Below are 24,985 nucleotides of genomic sequence, written 5' to 3'. Positions count from 1 at the left end.
CTCACCCGCTAAAGTGAGATATTGATCATCGAGTCAACTTTCTAGGAATCTCGAGTTTGCCAGGAACCACATGTACCCGGGGGCCGACCGAGTGCACTTTGGTCTTATCATCCCGCCCCCGTGTCCTACCACACTTGCTCTGGCACAGTGCATTGCGGGCAATCTACTCGGCCCGAAAAATCTCCCAGCTTTGCGATCGGAAGGTACTTTATCCGGCCAGCTAAATGTAAGGCATGCGTTCAACATGACTCGAGGCCCAACAACGGTCGGTCCTTAATCGACACAGACGAAAAACACTACAGTCCAAAACTCTGCAAGTCTCCGTCCGGTCTCAACTTCATTTAACACTTAGTTATACCATGACTTCATAGTCATCCAATCAGATCTAGGTAACCACCTATAGCTCGCAGGTGACAGGAAATCACCTGACTTCTACCGGTCTAAGCCAGCTAAGCATTGACTCAACTGCGGATACCAGGGTAACAAGGATATAGTATAACAAAGGTAAGCAAGGTATAATGCAGTAACGGTTGCAAACAACTCCTAAACGTAATGCATCAATTTAAAGTAAAGTATCTAATTAAATAATTGCAAACCGGGAGAAAAATGCTCCGGGGCTTGCCTCTCTCGAAGGAGCTCGGACGGTGATCGGGGCACTCCGGAAGTTCCTCAACGTCCTCCTCGTCGGCTTCTGGCACTTCCTGCTGCTGCACCTCGAGCTGCTCCTCGGGCTCCTTGGGTATGACGACTGGGTTCTCAGTTTGCGATCCTGTATGATGCAATGCGCGTAAGTGAGTATGCAAACGGTGCATCGAATGAGATGAATACAATGGATATGTTTGAATGCAAGGTAGTCAACATCATCCAAGAAAACATACTACAAGCACATGTCAACTACTGCATTCTCTTCTACTACCAATATGTTAAGTTAACATATCTTATGAAATGCTTCAAAGATACACCAAAGCTTTGCTAATTTCTTAATCACACTTAAAGCAACACTTGCTTAAACCCTAATTAATAATAGGTTTGAATAGCACCATATATTTTTGATGCTCCTAAAAATCTGAGAAAATTACAGTAGCATAATACTACCCTAAACAGACTACCATAAAAATTTCATGGCATTTGGATAAGTAAACTATCCTACACAAAAAAATGACAAGCTATAGCATAAAAATGAGCATGAAATTACTTTGTACTATGAAAAGTGTCAAACAACAGAATTAATATTTTTCCTAGGTTCTTCATAGCCTATAATGACTGTCCAAAAATCACCACATGCATGTTTTATACAAAGTTTGCTCTCTAGCAAAAATAACAAAAATTAGCCATTAAAGACACTTGAACTACACCTCAAAATTTTCCCACAGCACATGCATGAAACATATTTTTCCTAGGAAGTACATGACATAATAAGATTAACAAACTTGGAATCATATTTTTCTGAAGGCTATAGATTTTTCTACACATTTTTCAAGTTATCAGCAATATCCATGATCAAATAAAATCCTACAGAAAAGTATCCCAAAAATGATATGCAATAATTTTCCCAAGTAGATCTGGTGATAAGGAACCTAGCAAATTTTGTTTCAAGCAAATTTGGAGCAAGTTTGATCACCCAAACATTTTTCAAACCATTTCAGATTTCAATTAACAAATAATAAATGGAAATCAATTCATTTAAGAAATACTGGGCCGGCCCGTGGGGAACAGCTGGCCCATGGCCACAACTGGCCCACGCGGACCGAGCGAAAGGGGAGCGCGGCGGCCTGGCAGGGCCTCGGCCCACGGCTGCTTTCGGCCTGGCAGGCCTGGCTGGCGGAGGCAGGGTGCCTCGCCGGGGCGCACGCTGGCGCGGCGGCGCGGCTCGGCCAGCGGCCGGCGGCCATCTCCGGCCACGGCAGCGCAAGCAAGCGAGCGCAGGAGATGTGCGAGGAGAAGGCAAGTTCGGTAGGGTAGCTAGGCGAGGCTGGAGGGGAGAAGGAAGACGGCTTCCATGGCGGCCGAGCACGGCGGCGCCATGGCCGTCGGTGGCGAGGCGCGGGGAAGCTCACCCTGGGCTCGGAAGGCGGCGCAAGCGCGAGCATGAGTCGAAGGAAGGCGAGGCGGAGTTGCGGGCGCGAGGAATTGGAGAATGGCGCGGTGGTGCGGGAGATCAACGTCGGCGGAGCTGCGGGCGCGGCGAGGGCAGAGCTCGAGCTCTCGGCTCTGGAGGGGAGAAGAGGAAACGCGGGCAGGAGTGAGCGAGCGCGTGGGCACCAGCAGGTGAAGGCGGGCGCATGGGCGCGGTGTCAGGCCATGGCTGCCGCGCGACGGGTGACGCCGGCATGTGGTCGCCACGCGGCGGAAGTTCTCTACCGCGGTCGTGGCGTGGCGCGGCGACCAGCAGGGGAACGGCGTGGCGCGCGGGAGAAGGGCCAGCGCGCGGAGCTGGGCTGGGCCGAGGCGATGTGGGCCGGCACGGGAGGCGCGCGAGGCGCGCGGCTGGTGGGGACGCGGGCCAGGCCGGCTTCGGCAGGCGGGCCAGAAACGAGGCGCAAGGCCCATGAAGGAGGAAAAATCCTTTTCCAAATAAAACTTTCAAGGAATTTTTAAATGCCATCTTTCAAATATTATTTTGAGCAAGAAAATGACCTCTTTTGAAAATGTACCAAAAATGAAAGTTGTTTATAATTTAATTCTCTACAACTTTGCTTTTATGACCCAAGCCAAATTCTTTCTAGATTTTGAATTGTAACATCAAAGTCCACGTTTAGCTCAAAAACCCTAATTTTTGGAATTTATTTTTGAAGCCAAATTTTGAATTAATTTGAATACAAACATTGCTCCAAAAATTGAACTAATCATTGCTAGATGATTTACAATAGTAGCCAAACATGTTTTACTAACCTAGCAAGAAAATTTCAGGGCAAAACAATTCTTAAACAGGTGTATGCATCATTCAGGTTTTACGCATGTTTCAGATGTTTCGAAGCAGTGTTTCACTTGTTATTCACATGATTAAGCAGTTATGATTTGGATGCTTGATGATGCATGATATGCGTGATTTGCAGTGCCTAAATGCAGGCATAACACCGGGGTGTTACAGCCCTCCCCCCTTATAAAAATCTCGTCCCGAGATTTGGGTTACGAACCATTTGTTATAAAAATCTTCATAAGCTTTTTGTAGATACTCTCCTGTTTCCCAAGTTGCATCTCCCTCATCATGATGATCCCACTGTATCTTGTATGTTTTCACCACACTATTCCGAGTAGCACGTTCCTTAGTGTCTAACACCCGGACTGGTTGTTCACGATACACCAAATCTGATTTGAGTCGAATACCTCGAGGTTCTATTCTTTCCTCCAGAACACGCAAACATTTCTTGAGATGTGATACATGGAAAACTAGGAAAATGGTACTCATTATTTCAGGTAACTCTAACTTATAGGCTACCGGACCTCTTTGTTCCAAGATCTTGTATGGTCCTACGAATCTCGCGGCAAGCTTCCTTCGGATTCCAAACATTTTCTTCTTCATTGGCGTGACTTTCAGATAAACATAGTCATCAACTTCAAATGCAAGGGGTCTCCTTCTTTTGTCTGCATAGCTTTTCTGACGTGATTGGGCCGCTTTCATATTCTGCTGAATAATATTAACTTTCTTCTCGGCTTCTTCTACAAAGTCAATGCCATAATACCTTCTATCACCAGACTCGATCCAATTCAATGGTGTTCTACATTTTCTGCCATATAAAGCTTCGAATGGGGCCATCTTGATGCTTTCTTGATAACTATTATTATAAGAAAACTCAGCTAACGGTAACCATGACTCCCATGATCCCTTGGAAGACAATACGCAGGCTCTTAACATATCCTCCAAAATAGCATTTACTCGTTCAGTCTGACCATCTGTCTGAGGATGATAAGCGGTACTGCGAATCAAACTAGTTCCTAAACCTTTGTATAAATGTTCCCAAAAATGAGCCGTGAACTGTGAGCCGGCATATTGAAATAGCATTTACTCGTTCAGTCTGACCATCTGTCTTTGGTATACCATGCAACCTCACAATTTCTGCGATATACTTCTCGGCATATTGAGGTGGTCGATAATCTGTTTTGACCGGCAAGAAATGAGCGGTCTTGGTAAGACGATCCACAATTACCCAAATCGAATCATGTCCTTTTTGAGTAGTGGGCAAACCCGTGATAAAATCCATACTGATATCGTCTCACTTCCAACTAGGGACTGATAAGGGTTGCAACATACCAGCAGGTTTCATGTGAATGGCTTTCACTCGACAACATGTGTCACATCTGGCAACATATGCTGTAATTTCTTTCTTTATTTTGGTCCACCAATAGCGAGACCTTAGTTCTTGATACATCTTACTACTTCCGGGATGGATAGATAGCTTAGAAAGGTGAGCTTCATCCATGAGTTTATTCCTAAGCTCTCGATCCTTGGGAACCATAAGACGGTCGTCAAACCACAACACGCCCTGTTCATCCACTTTGAAGTGTTGAGACGGCTTTTCTTTTATTTTCTCTTTGATGTGGAATATCCCTTTGTCGGTTTTCTGGCCTTCTATTATCTTACTCTCCAAAGAGCAACTAATCTGAATACTATGTAACACAGCAGGATACATTAGATCAAACCCATCTTCAAGTAATGGCTGCACATTCAAGTAATGTGACTTTCTGCTCAAAGCATCTGCCACTACATTGGCTTTACCAGGATGATATTGCACATTCAAGTTGTAATCCTTGATCAATTCCAACCATCTACGCTGTCTCATGTTTAGCTCTAGTTGGATAAAGATATACTTAAAACTCTTGTGATCCGTGAAAATATTGCACACATTACCAAGTAGGTAATGTCTCCAAATTTTTAGGGCGTGCACAACTGCAGCAAGTTCAAGATCATGTGTTGGATAGTTGACCTCGTGCTTTCTCAATTGACGTGATGCATAAGCTATGACTCTCCTTTCTTGCATAAGTACATAGCCTAATCCAGTTTTCGATGCGTCACAAAACACATCAAATGGTTTCTCGATATCTGGTTGTGCTAGAACAGGAGCAGTGGTCAACAGTTTCCGCAAAGTGTGGAAAGCTGCTTCACACTCCTCTGTCCACACAAACTTGTGATCCTTCTGTAGGAGACTCGTCATTGGTTTGGCGATCTTTGAGAAATCTGGTATAAAGCGACGGTAATAACCGGCTAGTCCTAAGAAACTTCTAATCTCAGGAATTGTGGTCGGTGCTTTCCAATTCATAACTTCTTGCACCTTACTTGGATCGACTGAAACCCCATTCTCTGACAGAATGTGACCAAGGAAAGGAACTTCCTTCAACCAGAATTCGCATTTGCTAAACTTAGCATACAATTGATGATCTCTAAGTCTGGTCAAGACAGTTCTCAGATGCTCTTCATGATCTTTTTCGTTCTCAGAGTACACCAGAATGTCATGAATGAACACTACCACAAATTTATCCAATTCTGGCATGAAAACTGTATTCATCAAAAACATAAAGTATGCGGGAGCATTTGTCAAGCCAAAAGACATGACAAGATACTCATACAACCCGTATCTGGTGGAAAATGTAGTTTTCGGTATATCCTGTGGCCTAATCTTGATTTGATGATAACCGGATCTCAAATCTATTTTTGAGAACACCTTGGCCTTGGATAATTGGTCAAACAGAACATCAATATGAGGCAAGGGATATTTATTCTTGATGGTCACAGCATTGAGTGGCCTATAATCTACGCACATTCTCAACGTGCCCTCTTTCTTTTTCTTCATAAACAAAGCGGGACATCCCCATTCAAACTTGCTTGGCCGAATAAACCCCTTTTTCGACAAATCTTCTAATTGCTTCTTTAGCTCAGCTAACTCATCTAGAGGCATCCGATAGGGTCTCCTTGAAATCGGAGCTGTTCCGGGGACTAGCTCAATTCCAAACTCAATCTCCCTATCTGGCGGAAGACCAGGTAGCTCATCCGGGAATACGTCCGGAAATTCACACACTACCGGAATCTGATGAATAGGAATGACTGCCGTAGCACATGTAACACTTATCAGATCTGTTCTCCGAGGCAATGGTACTTGGAAAGTACCCTCACCCAGGGGATCCTTAAGGGTAAGTACTCGACTTCCAGTATCTATGACTGCTTCCCAATCCTTCATCCAATTCATCCCTATAATGACATCCAAAACTAACCCAGGCATAACTATCAAGTTCACTCGGAACTTCCTGCTACCTAATTCAAGGGTTGCCCCTCGAACCATCCGGTTGGTCAAAACATCAGCCCCTGCTGAACTTATACGGTAATCATAACCCAATTCTGTGCATAGTTGTTCATGTTTCTGTGCAAATGCTTGACTCATAAAAGAATGCGATGATCCAGAATCAAATAGAACAACTGCAGGGTTTTCGTTGACAGGAAACTTACCAGCAGTGACGGGCTCTCCCTCTGGAATTTCATCCACTGTCGTACTATGCACTCTAGCATTATAAGTCTACTGCTTCTTCTTGGGCGGGTACGGACAAAACCTCGAGAAATGACCGGGTTGATCACAGTTATAGCAGGGTCCTCTTACTGTCCCGGCAGATCCCACAGCTCCCTTAGAACTGCCTTGTACCGCAGTTGCGGCTGCTTTGTTGGGTTGTACTGCCATCTTGTACGACTTTTGAGGTCCACGGAAATTCTAACTTCTTGGCTGAGGTGGCCTAAACCTAGCACCAGGTGCCAATGGGCGATATGGGGGGCGACCTCCCATAGGGGCTCTAGCTTGAGACGGCCCACCTTCAAAGGCTCTCTTGCGTGTCTTGGCTGCGGTGCTGGCGTTGTTATTCTTCTCCTGCTTCAGACAGTCGCTGATGAAGTCATTGAATCTGACACGGTTGTTGGTACCAACATGCTTCATCATTTTTGGATTGAGACCCCTCTTAAAACTGGCTATTCTTTTAGCATCTATGTCAACCATGTCGGGAGCATAGCGACACAAGTTGTTGAAGGCATGCAGGTATTGCGTCATGGTTTTGGTGCCCTGGTTCAACGCCAGAAACTCTCCCAACTTCATCTCGGTCAGCCCTAGTGGAATATAGGCTCCACGGAAAGCCTCAGCAAACTCTCTTCAAGAAATCTGAGCATTTGGAGGGAAGGTAGTACGATGGTGCTTCCACCACATTCCCGCCGGTCCTTGCAATTGAAGTGCAGCATACTCCGTTTTTAGAACCTCAGTCATCCTCAACACACGAAATTTATCTTCCATCATGTTGATCCATTCCTCCGCATCGAGTGGCTCTGTTGCTTCCTTGAATACTGGCGGCCTGGTGTCCAAGAAATCTTTGAAGCTGCTATATTGGTTCACTCCCATGCCACCACCTTGATTGTTACCACGTTGAACGTTGTTGGCGATGGTTCGAAGAAGATCCTCCATGTTCTTCTGTGATTGTTCCGTGTTGCGCTGACTCCCGAGCAGCTGTGCGAGGAACATCTCGGGGGTAAACGGGGGAGGAGGTGGCAAATGCGGTTCATGGGGAGGTTCATTGTTGTTGCCGTGGTTTCCACCACTACCACCACCACCGATCCCCGCATCGTTGGCACCGGGCTCAGCGGCCTCATACGTGGTTCGGCAAGTGTTTATCATCTGCATATTTCAGCAACAAGTAACGATTGAGTGAAGCTGTAATAATTGCGAGTGTAGGAAAAATTTATGCCGTACTGAATTTACTGGAGAGAATAAACTCATACAATAAAACAGAGGCACAACAATCGCATCCCAATTAAAACAACAGCACTTAATTGAATTACTTCAACGGCAAACATCGCATCCATACAATCACATTGCCAGCATACATACACTAGACTTTTATGCATTCAGATATCGCATTCGAAAATCAAGTTCCAACCACATGCCAAGTCTCATACGTTCGAAGCAACATACGATAGATTACGTGCCAACAAAAGAAATGCCATCGCGACGAGACCTAGATACTAGCGCAAGGCAACTAGCCTACTCCTCGGGGCCATCATCAGGATCGGAGACGTCACCATCGCCCCCAGGTGAAACTGCAGGCTCATCCTTGTTGTTGTTGTCAACGTCCATGCCAGCGGCAACTGGTGGAGCATATGGGCCAACCCCATTGTAGAGCGCGTGAAACTCCTCGTGCAAGTAGCTGTTGTATTCCTCTAGCTCATCGACCCTCTGCAGCAGAAGGTTTCTTGCGTTCCAGGCTTCATTCCTTTCCTAAACCAACTGTCCAATCATGCGGTCTGCATTGTTGTTGGCTTGAGTCAACGTATGCACTCGCTACATAGCTCTATCACCTCTCTCAACCGCCTGATCTTGCTGTAAGTTCATATCAGCCAACTGCTCCTGCAAGCTAGCTATAGCACGTGCCTGTCTCTTCTTCTGCTTTTTCCCTTTTTGCTTATCCTCACTACGCAAGTCAGTCAAAGTCCAGTAGGTACTCTCGAGACCTTCATACGCTCTAATGGCGGCGAACATAGCACTCATTGCCTGGTTGTCGCTAGCTCGTCCTTCAGCTGGACCTTTGACTAACGCACTTCCTTGAGGCTGAACCCAAATGGCATCACGAGGATCATCCCTAGGAAAAGTACCAGCTAGAGCTGCTGCAAGCTCACTGGGAAATCTGCTCATAATGTCCCTGATGACACGGAAGGCTGCTCCCTCTGCACCCTCAGCTGGAGTGCGACCCTCAAACTCCAAATGCCAACCATCCCAATCTAGAGCATCACCGAGAGCAGGAACCGTGATCTCCACCACTGCAAGTCCATCCTCTGCTAACTGGCTCTCATTCCATGAGTACATCGGCTCTTGACCCTCTGGGTACCCCACATCATGGAGCACTCTTCAAAGCAAAGTTGGCATGCCAAACTCGCTCAAGAAGGTGTCCGCGGTGCGGTGCTCCCTCAGGGCCAACGGACGTCGAGGTGCTCTTCCTCCGGTGAACTTACGGGCGGTCTGCTTCGTGCGGGCCATCTGTAGCAAAAGTTCTTTTATTACCTCGGGGAAACATATTTTTGGTGATACATCTTTTATCAAAATGAGATAATCAATTTATAAGGGAATGAATGCATGAGATGAATGAGATGCACAAATAACATGATGTATGCACGTGTCGTACGTTCTCACAAACTTAGGAAATAAATAATTTCTACGACGAATTCGGTGGCATACAACGATCTCTTAATACGTAGCTAATATGTTCTACACGATAGCGTTGTTATGTACCTGCAGAAGATTCATTTCAGCCCAATTCCCAATGAATGCATAAAAGCAGTAAAGTTTTATATACATGCTCTACACGAATCCCCAGATACGTGTACAACGGTAGTAACTACCTGAACTATTGTCCTATTGACGGCATCGCCTCCACAGATGGAAGACCCATTCATGAGATACCTTTGTAAAACATGCGTAGAACATGTAATTACTCCAGCATCATATAAGCATTCACCCTAGATCGGCGGTGTATCCGCTCATGCTCTCACAACTCACACTTACCGAGGCGTAGAGGCAAATGATCCATACATTACCACTCAAACAAGTGGCACTCATACAATAGCACGCCATATGAGCGACGAAAGAGAAATATGATGTAAGAACCCCAGTCAGTACTTAATTAAGCCACCTAAAGTCCTTAACTGGGCATAACGGATATGATCACTGGCACACTTTATAGTTTTAAAATTACATTTTTCAAATGCCTTTTTGTTTTTAAATACACTTGTGAACAGTAACACGCTAAACCATGCTCTGATACCAGCTGTGACAGAACCGACCAATTATACGAAATTAAGTAAGAAAATCATCCACCAGAGCAGACGATTGAGCAAACTTAAGCCCATGTAACCCGGTAGTCCGTGAAATCACGAAGGATTTCAAACCAACTCGTATCCCAGCCATGATCGTAATAAGTTTAGCGGTCACCATCATATATTACATAAAAGTTTGCATCACGGATACATCAGAGTTTCAACATAGTTATTACAAAACCAGTTCGAATAAAAGTAGCGGAAGTCATTTGTTCAAACTACACACACACTCACGCGGAGTTTAAATATAGTGCCAGCGAATGATCATCTCCAACAAAAGCATCAGATGAGACGTAAGGAATGACCATGCCCATGGTCCTAAGCATCACCCATCGCAGGATAAAGGCAGTTGATACAGTAGCCGTAATACATCTGCCCATCTGCAACAAGTGGGAATAAAACCCTGAGTACTAGAAGGTACTCAGCCAGACTTGCCCGACATAACTGAAAATAAATGACACCAAAGATTATGAAGGGCTTTATAGTAGGGTAGCTGACTCATTTGCAAAAAGAAGCATTTTTAGCATTTCAAGAACCTTTCTAAAAGCATTATTGCCAAGTTAATTATTATTAACCTGTCAACTAGGTTTGCACCTATACTAGAGTAAACATGTGATTAAGCAGATAATGATAACCAATGATCATTAAACAACTTCCATACTGTCATATTCACTATAACTGTCCAAGTGTTCCATGACATTTACTACGATGAAGTAACTCAAGTCAAGTGCTCACTATCTAGGAGCGATGGCGATTCGAATCGATTCCTAACCAGCTGGTGATTTGTTCCTTACACAAACCTCACTCACCCGCTAAAGTGAGATATTGATCACCGAGTCAACTTTCCAGGAATCTCGAGTTTGTCAGGAACCACATGTACCCAGGGGCCGACCGACTGCACTTTGGTCTTATCATCCCGCCCCCGTGTCCTACCACACCTGCTCCGGCACAGTGCGTTGCGGGCAATCTATTCGGCCTGAAAAATCTCCCAGCTTCATGGTCAGAAGGTACTTTATCCGGCCAGCTAAATATAAGGCATGCGTTCAACATGACTCGAGGCCCAACAACGGTCGGTCCTTAATCGACACAGACGGAAAACACTACAGTCAAAAACTCTGCAAGTCTCCGTCTGGTCTCAACTTCATTTAACACTTAGTTATACCATGACTTCATAGTCATCCAAGCAGATCCAGGTAACCACCTATAGCTCGCAGGTGACAGGAAATCACCTGACTTCTACCGGTCTAAGCCAGCTAAGCATTGACTCGACTACGGATACCAGGGTAACAAGGATATAGTATAACAAAGGTAAGCAAGGTATAATGCAGCAACGGTTGTAAACAACTCCTGAACGTAATGCATCAATTTAAAGTAAAGTATCTAATTAAATAATTGCAAACCGGGAGAAAAATGCTCCGGGGCTTGCCTCTCTCGAAGGAGCTCGGACGGTGATCGGGGCACTCCGGAAGTTCCTCAACGTCCTCCTCGTCGGCTTCTGGCACTTCCTGCTGCTGCACCTCGAGCTGCTCCTCGGGCTCCTCGGGTATGACGACTGGGTTCTCGGTTTGCGATCCTGTATGATGCAATGCGCGTAAGTGAGTATGCAAACGGTGCATCGAATGAGATGAATACAATGGATATGTTTGAATGCAAGGTAGTCAACATCATCCAAGAAAACATACTACAAGCACATGTCATCTACTGCATTCTCTTCTACTACCAATATGTTAAGTTAACATATCTTATGAAATGCTTCAAAGATACACCAAAGCTTTGCTAATTTCTTAATCACACTTAAAGCAACGCTTGCTTAAACCCTAATTAATAATAGGTTTGAATAGCAACATATATTTCTGATGCTCCTAAAAATCTGAGAAAATTACAGTAGCATAATACTACCCTAAACAGACTACCATAAAAATTTCATGGCATTTGGATAAGTAAACTATCCTACACAAAAAAATGACAAGCTATAGCATAAAAATGAGCATGAAATTACTTTGTACTATGAAAAGTGTCAAACAACAGAATTAATATTTTTCCTAGGTTCTTCATAGCCTATAATGACTGTCCAAAAATCACCACATGCATGTTTTATACAAAGTTTGCTCTCTAGCAAAAATAACAAAAATCAGCCATTAAAGGCACTTGAACTACACCTCAAAATTTTCCCACAGCACATGCATGAAACATATTTTTCCTAGGAAGTACATGACATAATAAGATTAACACACTTGGAATCATATTTTCTGAAGGCTATAGATTTTTCTACACATTTTTCAAGTTATCAGCAATATCCATGATCAAATAAAATCCTACAGAAAAGTATCCCAAAAATAACACGCAATAATTTTCCCAAGTAAATCTGGTGATAAGGAACCTAGCAAATTTTGTTTCAACAAATTTGGAGCAAGTTTGATCACCCAAACATTTTTCAAACCATTTCAGATTTCAATTAACAAATAATAAATGGAAATCAATTCATTTAAGAAATACTGGGCCGGCCCGTGGGGAACAGCTGGCCCATGACCACAACTGGCCCACGCAGACCGAGCGAAAGGGGAGCACGGCGGCCTGGCAGGGCCTCGGCCCATGGCTGCTTTCGGCCTGGCAGGCCTAGCTGGCGGAGGCAGGGTGCCTCGCCGGGGCGCGCGCTGGCACGGCGGCGCGGCTCGGCTAGCGGCCGGCGGCCATCTCCGGCCACGGCAGCGCAAGCAAGCGAGCGCAGGAGATGTGCGAGGAGAAGGCGAGTTCGGTAGGGTAGCTAGGCGAGGCTGGAGGGGAGAAGGAAGACGGGTTCCATGGCCTGCGATGCACGGCGGCGCCATGGCCGTCGGTGGCGAGGCGCGGGGAAGCTCACCCTGGGCTCGAAAGGCGGCGCAAGCGCGAGCGTGAGTCGAAGGAAGGCGAGGCGGAGTTGCGGGCGCGAGGAATTGGAGAATGGCGCGGTGGTGCGGGAGATCAACGTCGGCGGAGCTGCGGGCACGGCGAGGGCAGAGCTCGAGCTCTCGGCTCTAGAGGGGAGAAGAGGAAACGCGGGCGGGAGTGAGCGAGCGCGCGGGCACCAGTAGGTGAAGGCGGGCGCGTGGGCGCGGTGTCAGGCCGTGGCTGCCACGCGGCGGGTGACGCTGGCATGTGGTCGCCATGTGGCGGAAGTTCTCTGCCGCGGTCGTGGCGTGGCGCGGCGACCAGCAGGGGAACAGCGTGGCGCGTGGGAGAAGGGCCAGCGCGCAGAGCTGGGCTGGGCCGAGGCGATGTGGGCCGGCGCGGGAGGCGCGTGAGGCGCGCGGCTGGCGGGGACGCGGGCCAGGCCGGCTTCGGCAGGCGGGCCAGAAACGAGGCGCAAGGTCCACGAAGGAGGAAAAATCCTTTTCCAAATAAAACTTTCAAGGAATTTTTAAATGCCATCTTTCAAATATTATTTTGAGCAAGAAAATGACCTCTTTTGAAAATGTACCAAAAATGAAAGTTGTTTAGAATTTAATTCTCTACAACTTTGCTTTTATGACCCAAGCCAAATTCTTTCTAGATTTTGAATTGTAACATCAAAGTCCACGTTTAGCTCAAAAACCCTAATTTTTGGAATTTATTTTTGAAGCCAAATTTTGAATTAATTTGAATACAAACATTGCTCCAAAAATTGAACTAATCATTGCTAGATGATTTACAATAGTAGCCAAACATGTTTTACTAACCTAGCAAGAAAATTTCAGGGCAAAACAATTCTTAAACAGGTGTATGCATCATTCAGGTTTTACGCATGTTTCAGATGTTTCGAAGCAGTGTTTCACTTGTTATTCACATGATTAAGCAGTTATGATTTGGATGCTTGATGATGCATGATATGCGTGATTTGCAGTGCCTAAATGCAGGCATAACACCGGGGTGTTACACATGCATAGGCTAAAAGTAACTAGACCCTTACCTTTAATGTTGATCTCATGGAGTATTCTAGTTTTTGTGTATGTCTAGTTACAAATGGTGCTAAGGATGGTATATTGGTGCACTCCGATTGGTATCACGTTTCAAAGGTCCATCTCTTATACCTTAGCATCATTTGGTAGAAATTGACTCCTATATTTCCTATCTAAGCATATGTGTAAAGCTACAATCCAAACTCTTAGCACATATGTAGGGGGAGCAATTGCTACCATATGGAGTTCATGAAACTTGTCCATATCCTTTACATATGGTAAATATGCTTGGGCAAGCAACATGGATTCAAATGAACTTTAATTCATATCTTTGTATAAGGGTTGTCATCAATTACCAAAAATAGGGAGATTGAAAGCTCTAGTTTGGTTTTGGTTAATTGATGAAACCCTAAGTGCTAACCTAGTTTATCAAAGTGATTATGAGATAGGTAGCACTACTCTAAGTGATGAAGCAATGACGAAGATCATGACAATGGTGATAGCATGGTGATGATCAAATGCTTGAACTTGGAAAAGAAGAAAGAGAAAAACAAAAGGCTCAAGGCAAAGATATAAAATGTAGGAGCCATTTTGTTTTAGTGATCAAGACACTTAGTGAGTGTGATCACATTTAGGATAGATAGCCGTACTATTAAGAGGAGTGAAACTCGTATCGGAATGTGGTTATCAAAGTGCCACTAGATGCTCTAACTCATTGCATATGCATTTAGGATCTAGTGGAGTGCTAACACCCTTGAAAATATTTATGAAAATATGCTAACACATGTGCACAAGGTGTTTGTAGGGTTGAGATGGGTTTGGGTCCCTCTCCCTCCCGCCGAGCTTGCTCGGCGGGATTCGGCGCTTTCGGGAAAATGAAATGTCTATTTTCTATTGCGCCGGATGCAAAATTTTTGGTGGTTGGCACATTTGAGAAAGGGTGAAGAAGTTAGAGTTGAAATGGAGTTGGTCGAAATGATGCTGGCGTCGGTCTACTGACCGGACGCTGGGTCACTCAGCGACCGGACGCTGAAAGGCTGCGTCCGGTCGAGCTGGCAGAGAGGTCGCCAGTTTCGGTGTTGCACCGGATGCTGGACCTAAGATGCACCGGACGCTGGTTTCTGCGTCCGGTCAAACTGATGGGTCTGCACAGTCACTGGGGTTGAGCACCGGACGCTGGTCTGCGTCCAGTCAAGATGGACCGGACGCGTTCGGTCGAAAAAACATGCCTCGGGGAGCTTACTGGAAACGATCGGACGCTGGGGCTTCAGCGTCCGGTCAGTTTTGACCGGAGCGTCCGGTCAGCTTCGTAGCCGTTGAAATCTGACAAACAGCGTTTGAAGCTGGTGACGCGTGGCGTCCATCGGGCGACCAGACGCTGAGGGCCAGCGTTCGGTCAGTATGACCGGAGCGTCCGGTCAGAGCGCGTTTTGCCCAGTGAAGGGGTATAACGGCTCTATTTGACGGGGGCTCTATTTATAGCCCCATGGCTGGCTCAAAGGATAACTCTTGCATATTTTCATTGACATAGCATCCTTGTGAGCTTAGCCAAAGCCCTCTCACTCATCTCCATCATTGATCCATCATCATTGTGAGATTGGGAGAGAATCCAAGTGCATTGCTTGAGTGATTGCATCTAGAGGCACTTGGTATTCGTGTTACGCTGCGGATTTCGCTTGTTTCTCTTGGTGGTTGCCACCACCTAGACGGTTGGAGCAGCGGTGAAGGATCGGCACGAGTTGGTGATTGTTCGTGGCCGCCTTCGGTGATTGTGAGGGGAGTTGTACCTTCCCCGGTGGAGTGCCGAAAGGTAACTCTAGTAAATTGCTCGTGTCATTGAGTTACCTCACTTGTGGGTCGGTTCTTGCGGTGTCCTATCGTGTGGACGAGGTTTGTGAAACACCTCTTAGCCGCCGAACCACCAAGTGTTGGTCGACACAACGGGGACTAGCGTGTTGGCAAGCACGTGAACCTCGGGAGAAAAATTGGTTGTCTCTTGTCATTTGCATTCTCCCGGTGATTGGCTTGATCTTCATCTTGTGATTGGTTCATCCCCTACACGACGGTATAATCACCCTACTTACTTGTTTACATTCTTGCAAACTAGTTGATACAAGCTCTTTAGTGTAATTAGAATTGAGAGCTTGCTTTATTATTTACATTCATCTAGTTGAGCTCTTTGGAGTAGCAAGTTTGTGTGCCTAAGTAATCATTGCAACTAGAATTGTTGGATAGGTGGCTTGCAACCCTTGTAGAGCTAGAGCAAGTTTGCATTACGCTATTTGTCATACTAATCAAATTGCTCTAGTTAATTTGTAGATTTTTAAATAGGCTATTCACCCCCCCTCTAGCCATATTAGGACCTTTCAACGTCACTGTGTCAGATAGAGCCATTAGCTCTGATGGACTCTGACCTGCGTCTAGTCATCACCCACCGGATGCGTCCGGTCAGCAAAATGCCCCTATGGATGCTCTTTGATGTTGATCGGACGCAGGCACCCTAGCGTCCGATCATGTACTGTTTCGCGTCCGGTCAGTACATGACTGTAGCTGCTGATCAAATGAACTGACCGAACTCTTCACGTTGTGTCTGGTCACACCGAAACCAGCGTCTGGTCAGTCATTTGACCCTCCATTCACTTCCAATTCAAAATCCTTCGAGAATGAAGTTGACTTCTATCGATCTTAGGGCTATTCCTGAGCTACCTAGTGCTAAGTTTGACATATGTGCACCATACCTAATCCATTAGACTCACCTAGGTCAAGCTATTAGTCCATACCCCCTTAATAGTAGGGCCAAAGAAAAAACAAAGTTCTAAACTACTCTAAGTGTCTCTCTAACGCCAAACGACACTTAGAGCTAGTCCGTCCTTAACCTTGTCGTCCATCCTTTGAAAACCAAAATGATTTCCATCGACAGGGGCATGACAACCATGATTGCCCAATCAATTTCTATTACCATGACCTAACTCAAATTGCCTCTACAAAACACACGTTAGTCATAGTAATCCCGTATCGTCATTAATCACCAAAACCTAAATAGAGGCCTAGATGCTTTCAGGCACAATTGCAAGAAGGGTAAACCAGAGGATATAGAAGCTATGCAGCTAATAAGGTAATAAAAAGAGGGTTAAGCAATGCTCTCTTTTTCTTGTATTATGCAAGTTAATGCAGCTGATATTTTTTTTCCTTACTGCTTATGTAGAGGAGAACTAAAAAAAGAACAAGTAAAGCCAAATTAGCTTAGTCATCCATTATCTCTATTGAGCATGAAGCACCACAAGCATCTATGTCTTTTCCACCAAGGTTAGCAAGCTATAAACTTATAATCATGGTTAAATAACTGTTTCAGTCCTAACTGATTGCTACTTTGTTGCCACAGTCAAAATTTGGAACCTGCAAATAAGAAAAAGGGAGAAAAACCTAATGCTACTTCTCAAGCATCGAAAAGGTTACTACCTGTACTTTTCAAATATTATATAATGACACATGAAGACTTGTTTGATTTCTAAGTTTTTTTTTCTCATAGTCAAAGTCAGGGAACTATAAGTAAGAAAAAGGGAAACTGTGATAGGTCTGGTTCTGGACATTCAAGAAGGTAATACTTTAATTCAGAATATATATTATGATACATGAAATATATAGGAAATTCTAAGTTGCTTGCTTTTTCCTACGGTCCAACCTTAGAAACCACGAGTACTAATAAGAGAAAATATGCTAACTCAGATTCTAGAACATCGAAAAGGTAATTCTCTCCGTTCGTATATGTATAGCTGTTGTCCATTCCTTATAGTCCAGCATTGCTATTGTTTTAGTCCCATGAGTTTCATCCAAAAATTATTGTTCTTTGAGACGTACAGGTGCAGATAAGAAGTGGCTCCAATCAGCCGGAGCCGGTCTCCAATGAAATCCCTTTGGCCGATGAGCAAACAGCTGCACCTGTGAAGAAAAATGATAAAGGGAAAAAGAAACAAATTGCTAAAAAAATCCGATCTATCCTATGGCACCATTAGATCGCCCTGACATGAGCACCAGAAGCAAGAAAACCAATCCAGCAAGCCCTGACATGGGTACTAGAAGCAAAAGGAGATTCAGCTTGTGATTCTCGCAAAAAACTTATGTTATTTATGCATGTCGACTTGATATAATGTTTGAACATATATGTATGTGAACATTAAGAGTGTAGGTAGCTATGGACCATTTGTATTTGCTACATGAAGTGAACTATTTGAACCAATTTATATTGAGATCTCATTAGTGTTTATCTATATAATGTGGATGAATTTTATTGCACAAATAATGGAGACCATCAATACATCTTTTTTTGATAAATTTTAACCACAGATACGACATAATATGGATGAATTACAAAGCTTAGATAAGGCATATTATCATAACAAAATTATTTTCAAATTATAATATAATTTGGATGAATTTTAATGTCAAAACAAACCATACAAACACTCAGTGTCATAGAGATAATATTGTAAACATCAGATGAAGCAGGGCCATACAAGTAATCAGCGTATTTTTCTGCAATAGGGGTATTATGGATAATTCGCATGGCACTTAATGATGTTGGGGTCCAAAATTGACGGTAGTGTCATATGGATCATTAAAATTCGAAGACATGGCCGTACAAGAAATAACTGAGTTTCACGGGACCATACGGATAATTTTCTCGTTTGTAGATTGTTAAAGCGAGACAGTGGGAAAACTCGCAGACCTCCGCAATTCTCTTTCTTTCGGCCTGATTAGGTGAGGATATCCTCTCCTACGTAAAAATGACAAGCTCCATAGCGCGCGGTTCGCTGCGCGGGCGACGGGGCAAATAGTGAATGGACAGTATCCAGTAAGCGAACAGTGTGGAAACGATGCCTAATTTTAAACTAATTTGTTACTTAGTACATAACTTGGAGAAAAAAAAATCCTTCTTTTTTCCATACACTGGCAGCGCCTAATGTTAAACTAATTTGTTACTACTTAGTAGGTAACCTGGAGAAAAAAATGCTGGAGCAAAAAAAAAAAAAAAAAAAAAAGAAAGAAAGAAGAAAAGTGAACTCTACAGTGGCAAACAGCGCCTGATGCACTGAGAGAGCAGCATTTTATTCCTTGTTGGGATATAATAACTTTATGCCAAACTCGCGATAAAAAAAAAAAAAATGATGCCAAACTCTCGTTGATTAGTAGCTGGTGGAGACAGCGCAGCACAAGATGATCAGCCATAAATCTCAGCATGCAGAATGACAAAATGGGACATTCTATTTTGTGTGTGATTTAAAGTTACAAAGAACTGTAACATGAAATTTTGCTCTATTTCTGAAACTACATGAAGTTTTACTTATTCTGGTTTTTCTGCTAGAACTAGAATATTTATAGACAATACTACTTGAAGACTAAAAAAGTTATTTTTTTTTTCTCCTTGAACTATCTTCTTTGTTCCGATTTCCTCGAACTTTAAAACCAGGCAAATTGCTTCCTCAACTTTTAAAACCGTTTAAATTATCTCGCTCCCCGTTTACCGTAAGAAGCATTTTACCCGGTTTTAGGAATCGTTTGTTTTAGCTTTTTGCTGCTTTTATCAGCAAGAAGTCAGAAAGCTGAAACAAACGAAATTCTCTCTAAAAAAAAAGAAGTCAGCAACCATTTTGCTTCTCCGTCACCTCCACGGCTCCACTTCCTCGACGACGCCTCCGGTTCATCAACCCTGCCGGCCATGGCGGCTGCGGCCTGCGGCGGCGCAGAGCTCCTCGCGGCGAGCACGAAGATTATCGGCGTTGGGCGCAACTACATCGCCCACGCCAAGGAGCTCGGCAACCCGGTCCCCAAGGTGCGGTTGGCGCGCCTTCCATCCTCGACCCCAAAACGCTCCCGCGATTCCAACTTCCCTGCCCGCGCGGCCTCTGGTTTGATCTCGCGTGTGTTTGGGGTGTGTTGCAGGAGCCCGTCCTGTTCCTGAAGCCGACCTCGTCGTTCCTCCACGCTGGCGTGGCCACCGCCGCCGTGGAGATCCCGGAGCCGCTCGAGTCGCTGCACCACGAGGTCGAGCTCGCCGTCGTCATCTCCCGGCGCGGGCGCGACATCCCCGAGGCGTCCGCCATGGACTTCGTCGGAGGTAAGTTGAGAATTGCGTCACAATGGGTGACGTGAGAATGTGAGATAATTAACGATGGAGCCTTCGTGTGATAGTAAGGCTTTGTATCCTGATTTATTTTATATATAGAGAAAAGTTCGTGTGTTTGCAAAGTGCCAAAGTGCACTAAAAAGTTCCTATGGTTTATTGTTCAGAAAGATCAATTAGGATTCTAGGATATAGGATATGTTCATGCTCTGGAAACTATTTAGGATCATTGAGAGTTGTTTTGGCATTACTGCTTTATTGTGACAAGGAGTGCTGGAAGCTAGAAACAGATGGATTTTAGCAATTCTAGTTTAGTTTGACAAGCTTGGTGGAAAATGCAAGCGAGCAATTTAAAAGTTAGAATTGCCAAGGCGAACTTGCGCTCATTTGCTGATTGTTATTCTATAGGCGGGAATATGAAATTATGTTTCATGGCACAGAGAAATGCAAAACTTGTGAATTCAACTATGTTTTTTTTTGTACAATTGTGGTTTTATGGCCTGACTGATAACTATTTGTAATCTATTCGCTTCATCATTAATGAACTTGAGTTAAAAGCTTACAAGTAGTCTCTTTTGTGCTTACCTTCTTTTTTTGCTTTTTGAATTGAGCAGTTTAAAGTGTTTGTTAGCGACAAACTAAATATGAGATAACTGCTTGCATTATTGAATTTCCCAGGTTATGCACTTGCTTTGGACATGACAGCAAGGGAACTTCAATCTGCTGCTAAGGTGAGTTCTACCTTCTGTAGTTTTCCAGATGTCAGTACTACTAGTTCAATTACTGTTGTTGTAGTGTCATCTGCCATACCTTAGTGTTTGTTGAATGTTATGTATGATCATACAAGCATTCAATTTGCATTAGTAAATTCAGTAACTAACTTTGCAATTTAGTCTCATGAGTGGATCTTCTCCATGATCATATCTATTGATGAATAGCAAAGAGTCAGATGCTTTTAGTCGAGCTAGTTACTGTCTTCATCCATCCAGTATATTTCAATATATTTTGGTGTACAAATCTGGTAGCATTAATTGGCTGCCAAGACCTTAAGTAGACTCAATCTCTTGATGTTTTTTAATTAAAAAGAACTATAGCATTAATTTTCTTATCATATTTACCATCCACTAATTTGCAGTCTGCAGGCCTCCCATGGACTTTGGCCAAAGGACAAGACACCTTCACTCCAATTAGTGCAGTAGTAAGCAATTTTTTTCTTCATGTGCTTGGAGTTGTTTGGTGGTGGCTCAGGACAGTATGTTTTATTTATTTGTGTTCGCTTGTTATAATTACACCTCAATGAATCCATGCCATATTCAAGTTAGTCAGTGCAAAAGTGTTGCTAGATAGAGACACCTCATCTTTGTTGCCTTACGTGTTCTCCGCAGCCATCCAGTGACATGAAATGTGTAATCCCATCAGTATGACACACCATGTTTTGACTTCCATTAATGATAATTTTTCGATCAATCAGGTTCCTAAATCGGCTGTCACTAATCCCGACGATCTTGAGCTCTGGCTAAAGGTATTTCTGCAAATATGTACTGAATTTATTTAATGTTGCCCGAAGTGATAGAGCATATGGTGTACAATTGACTACCAACTGTATCCAGGTAGATGATGAACTAAGGCAGAAAGGATCGACAACTGACATGATATTCAAGATTCCTTTTCTGATCAGCTATATCAGTTCCATCATGACATTAATGGAGGGTGATGTGATACTAACAGGTAGTGACATTTTCTCGAGCTCAGCTTGTTTTTGCGCATCTGAGGTCTTTCTGCGGGATATTCATTTGTTCCTCTACAGGTACTCCTGAGGGTGTGGGTCCTGTGCGAGTAGGTCAGAAGATCAAAGCTGGTATAACTGACCTAATTGATGTCGAGTTTGATGTTCGGAGGCGCAATCGGTCATTTTCCGCATGATGCAATAAGCAAGAAAGTATTGGTAAGCAACAAGTATTGGGAGCATATGAGCTGCAATTGTTTTTTTCTAATACAATGCATACGATAGTAAGTCTGCATGCTTTTATTCGCTGTGTGACTAAAATTAATATCAGGCAATTGAGTTCATGAAAGCAAACCTGTTTACCTGTAGCAAGGTCAATATGATCAGATTACCTGCTTTGCAGAGATGTCATGCTTCACCTAAAGTTCTGCCAGTAAATTTACCTGAATCCTGATATAGTTAGCTCATGTGTAATTTTACTTGCTTGAATCCTGGTACATCAACGAAACATATACTGCGCTGAGAGAAATAACAAAATGTGTTGTTCAGCGCAAAATCTTGTATCAGTACTACTGCCATTGCACTTAAGAATCAACTGCCATCACAAGTAGGAATTCTAACTGCAATTGCACTTATGAATCGACTGCCATCACGAATGGGAAGTCTAACTGCTATTTTTACATTGCTACAAATGGAAGAAAGCACATGCACATCTAATAATTCCGAATGTCGATTGTACCAGTACCCATGATATTTTCTTAGGAGGTTCTGTTTGCACGTTTATGTGTGCTAACCTTCTTTTTAAGTTTCCTTCCCAAAATAAACTAGTAATACCATGTTGTGATCGAGTTATGTACTTATTTCTAGCTTAACCACAAAAGATGTCTGTAGGATTTCTTACAGATCTGAATATAGTTTGCAACATGTTTGTTTACTGCTATCTATTATTAAACTCACTTTTCTAGCACCTTATAGAATTTTCACTCACTCCATATACAAATATATTTCTTTTTCGGCTACTAAATTATCTAGACTGACCGAGTATAGTAACACCAGTTAATTCGTCATTAAAATACTTTTACTGCACATTCATAGTTTCTTACCAACAACTGCGTGAGAAATTAGTACTAAAAAGAAAGCCCCCAATGGATCTTATCATGTCCAATGATATACATTTAGTCGTTTATTTACAGAGGGAGTATGCACTTGAGGGGAAGCATTGGATGAACAATCAAAGTGGCATTCGATTGTATTTGCTTGGATAACCTTTCTATTCACCTCTAATTCTTATCTGCTCATTGCAATGATCTTGAACATTATTTTATAGTTTTAGAATACTAAAATGATAGATAAAAGTAGAAGTCAAATATAGAGTTATAGAGAAATGTTGTGTTTGATTCAGCTATGTTTTAAATACTAAATATGTTGGTGTAACAGTTTTTTTACATGCTTTGTTTATGTTGCAGGCCATGGCAGCACTTGCTTCATCCAAAGAGGCTGACTGGAAAGTAGCATGGAAATTGGAAGAAAATCTAATTGGAATATAGCCTTCTTGGTTCTGTAATTTTAGTCTGACCTTTTGCTTTTGGTGGTCTGTGCATTTCAGTATACTATATTGCTATTTGATGTTTCAATTTCTGTGCACTCTGTGGTTATTCTGTAGTTCTTGTAACAGATTATTTTATTGGGTGATATGAACTCGCCATCTGAAATGTACACAATAAGCAGATGTAGTTCATATCCTCCATCGGTGACAAATTGGTTTATTTTTCTTTCCAGAAAAGTGCCATGTAACAGTCTTATCACATTCACTGCATTTACTCTTTCATCAGGGAGAAAGAATTAGCTGCTGTCAAGATCAACCCTGCTGATGTTGAAATTTTTGCTAATGAGCTTGAGGTGCTCATCCAAAACCTTGATTGACAAATAATGTTAATAAAGTCTATTTTCAAGTGTATCTGAATATGCAGCTGGACAAGAAGATTGAGAGAACCCTTCGAGAGCACAAAGGTGATGCTGTAGCTGCGGTTCGATTCTTGCTGCACTAGTTTCGAGATTTAGTTGCCAGCATTATATGTTTTTTCTTCAATCAACACAACAGGTGATGATGTGAAGCAGTACTGCAGTAGTACTTTTCTGTGCTTGTGTTGGGAATTTGCTCTGTCACAATGAAATGATCATACTTGGCATTGACCAAGACCTTTCTTGCCATCATGTTTGCGAACTATTTTCTGTTCTGCTGTAAAAGAATGGTTTTAAGCACAAAATCCTCCTATACCTTCATTTGGCGTTTTGTTTTTTTTGGGAGATAGCTGCAAACATTAGAAACAGGAAATGTATATGAAACAAATGAGAACCTCTGATACACAACAGTTTTCTCGAATGTATTTTTCCAAGACATGATGTCTCTGAAGGTTGTAGAAAAGGTGGATCACTATGTTCGTATCAATAAATCATAGCTCAGTGAAGTGTCTTCAAAGGTACTTCATCCATTCTAAATTATAAGATGTTTTGTCTTCTCTATATATATTGCTTTTCTAAGTGTATAGCAAAAGCTATGTATCTAGAAAAAGCCAAAACGTCGTATAATTTGAAATAAAGGAAGTAAGAAACATGGCAAATTGCATGTGCTTGATTGCTTCTGCATCATCCAACTTGTGGGCTCAACTCTTTGCTGGTTGCAATGGCAATGCTTTATCAAGGAGCTGCAACTAAAGGACCGTTTGGGACTTGGAGTGGGCCTTCGTGGTTCTAGCTCTACAGTACAATAATATGCGAAGCCAGAGCCCGTGGGGGCATGCTTCACCACCTCCACATAGTTTTTGGGTGGGTAATGCTACATCGGGGAGCTGCAACCTGTCTGCGAGGGCCGTTTGAGAGGGTTTTCCTTGGCTCTAGCTCCATGCTATACCAACCTAATAAGACGATAGACAAGAAGGGTTTTCCTTGCAAACTTGAGGAGGCGAAAGCGATAGAGAAAAAAATGGTTTCAAATGCGCTATGTTGGTTTTAAGAGAAAGAAAAACCGCGTCATGAGCAGTCCAACTTCAATATCATCTATAGAATTGCGTTAGCTAGAGCCGGGGCTACAAAGAGCCATCTCAAATAGAGTCTATATTTGTGTGGTTGTTTTGAAACATATTTACGTAGGGTGGGCAAGCATGCATATACTCCCTTTATCTCCAAAGGATGCAATTCTAGCTTTCTACAAAGTCAATTTATCTCAACTTTAATCAAATATGTACAAAAAATAATATATTTATAATACCAAAAATTATAATTAAATTCATCATAAATTAATTTTTATAATTCATATATCGATTTTTGAGTTATAATTAATAATATACTATTTTCTATAAACTTAGCTATATATTTTAGAAAGTTTGATTCGC

The 24,985-nt window shown here is 43.1% G+C and overlaps 1 protein-coding gene across 1 annotated transcript; it reads left to right on the top strand.

The window, feature by feature from the left end:
* Nucleotides 1-19,342: 19,342 nt before the first annotated feature.
* LOC136480749 (probable acylpyruvase FAHD2, mitochondrial) lies at nt 19,343-23,397 on the top strand. Its single transcript, XM_066478214.1, has 8 exons — nt 19,343-19,576; nt 19,687-19,861; nt 20,546-20,598; nt 21,003-21,065; nt 21,339-21,389; nt 21,478-21,595; nt 21,675-21,812; nt 23,060-23,397. The coding sequence occupies exons 1-7, from the start codon at nt 19,463-19,465 to the stop codon at nt 21,788-21,790; spliced, it is 690 nt and encodes a 229-aa protein (XP_066334311.1). The 5' UTR covers nt 19,343-19,462; the 3' UTR covers nt 21,791-21,812; nt 23,060-23,397.
* Nucleotides 23,398-24,985: the final 1,588 nt, after the last annotated feature.

The sequence above is a fragment of the Miscanthus floridulus genome, chromosome 1, assembly GCF_019320115.1.
Source record: "Miscanthus floridulus cultivar M001 chromosome 1, ASM1932011v1, whole genome shotgun sequence".
NCBI lineage: Eukaryota > Viridiplantae > Streptophyta > Magnoliopsida > Poales > Poaceae > Miscanthus > Miscanthus floridulus.
This window is presented reverse-complemented; position numbering and strand designations above follow the sequence as displayed.

What these genes read in the sequence shown, in the direction of transcription:
- LOC136480749 (XM_066478214.1), top strand. Translation starts at nt 19,463, where the DNA reads ATGGCGGCTGCGGCCTGCGGCGGCGCAGAGCTCCTCGCGGCGAGCACG. An exon ending in TCGGCAACCCGGTCCCCAAG is followed by an intron (nt 19,577 to 19,686) that starts GTGCGGTTGGCG and finishes GGTGTGTTGCAG; the next exon opens with GAGCCCGTCCTGTTCCTGAA. An exon ending in TCACTCCAATTAGTGCAGTA is followed by an intron (nt 21,066 to 21,338) that starts GTAAGCAATTTT and finishes TCGATCAATCAG; the next exon opens with GTTCCTAAATCGGCTGTCAC.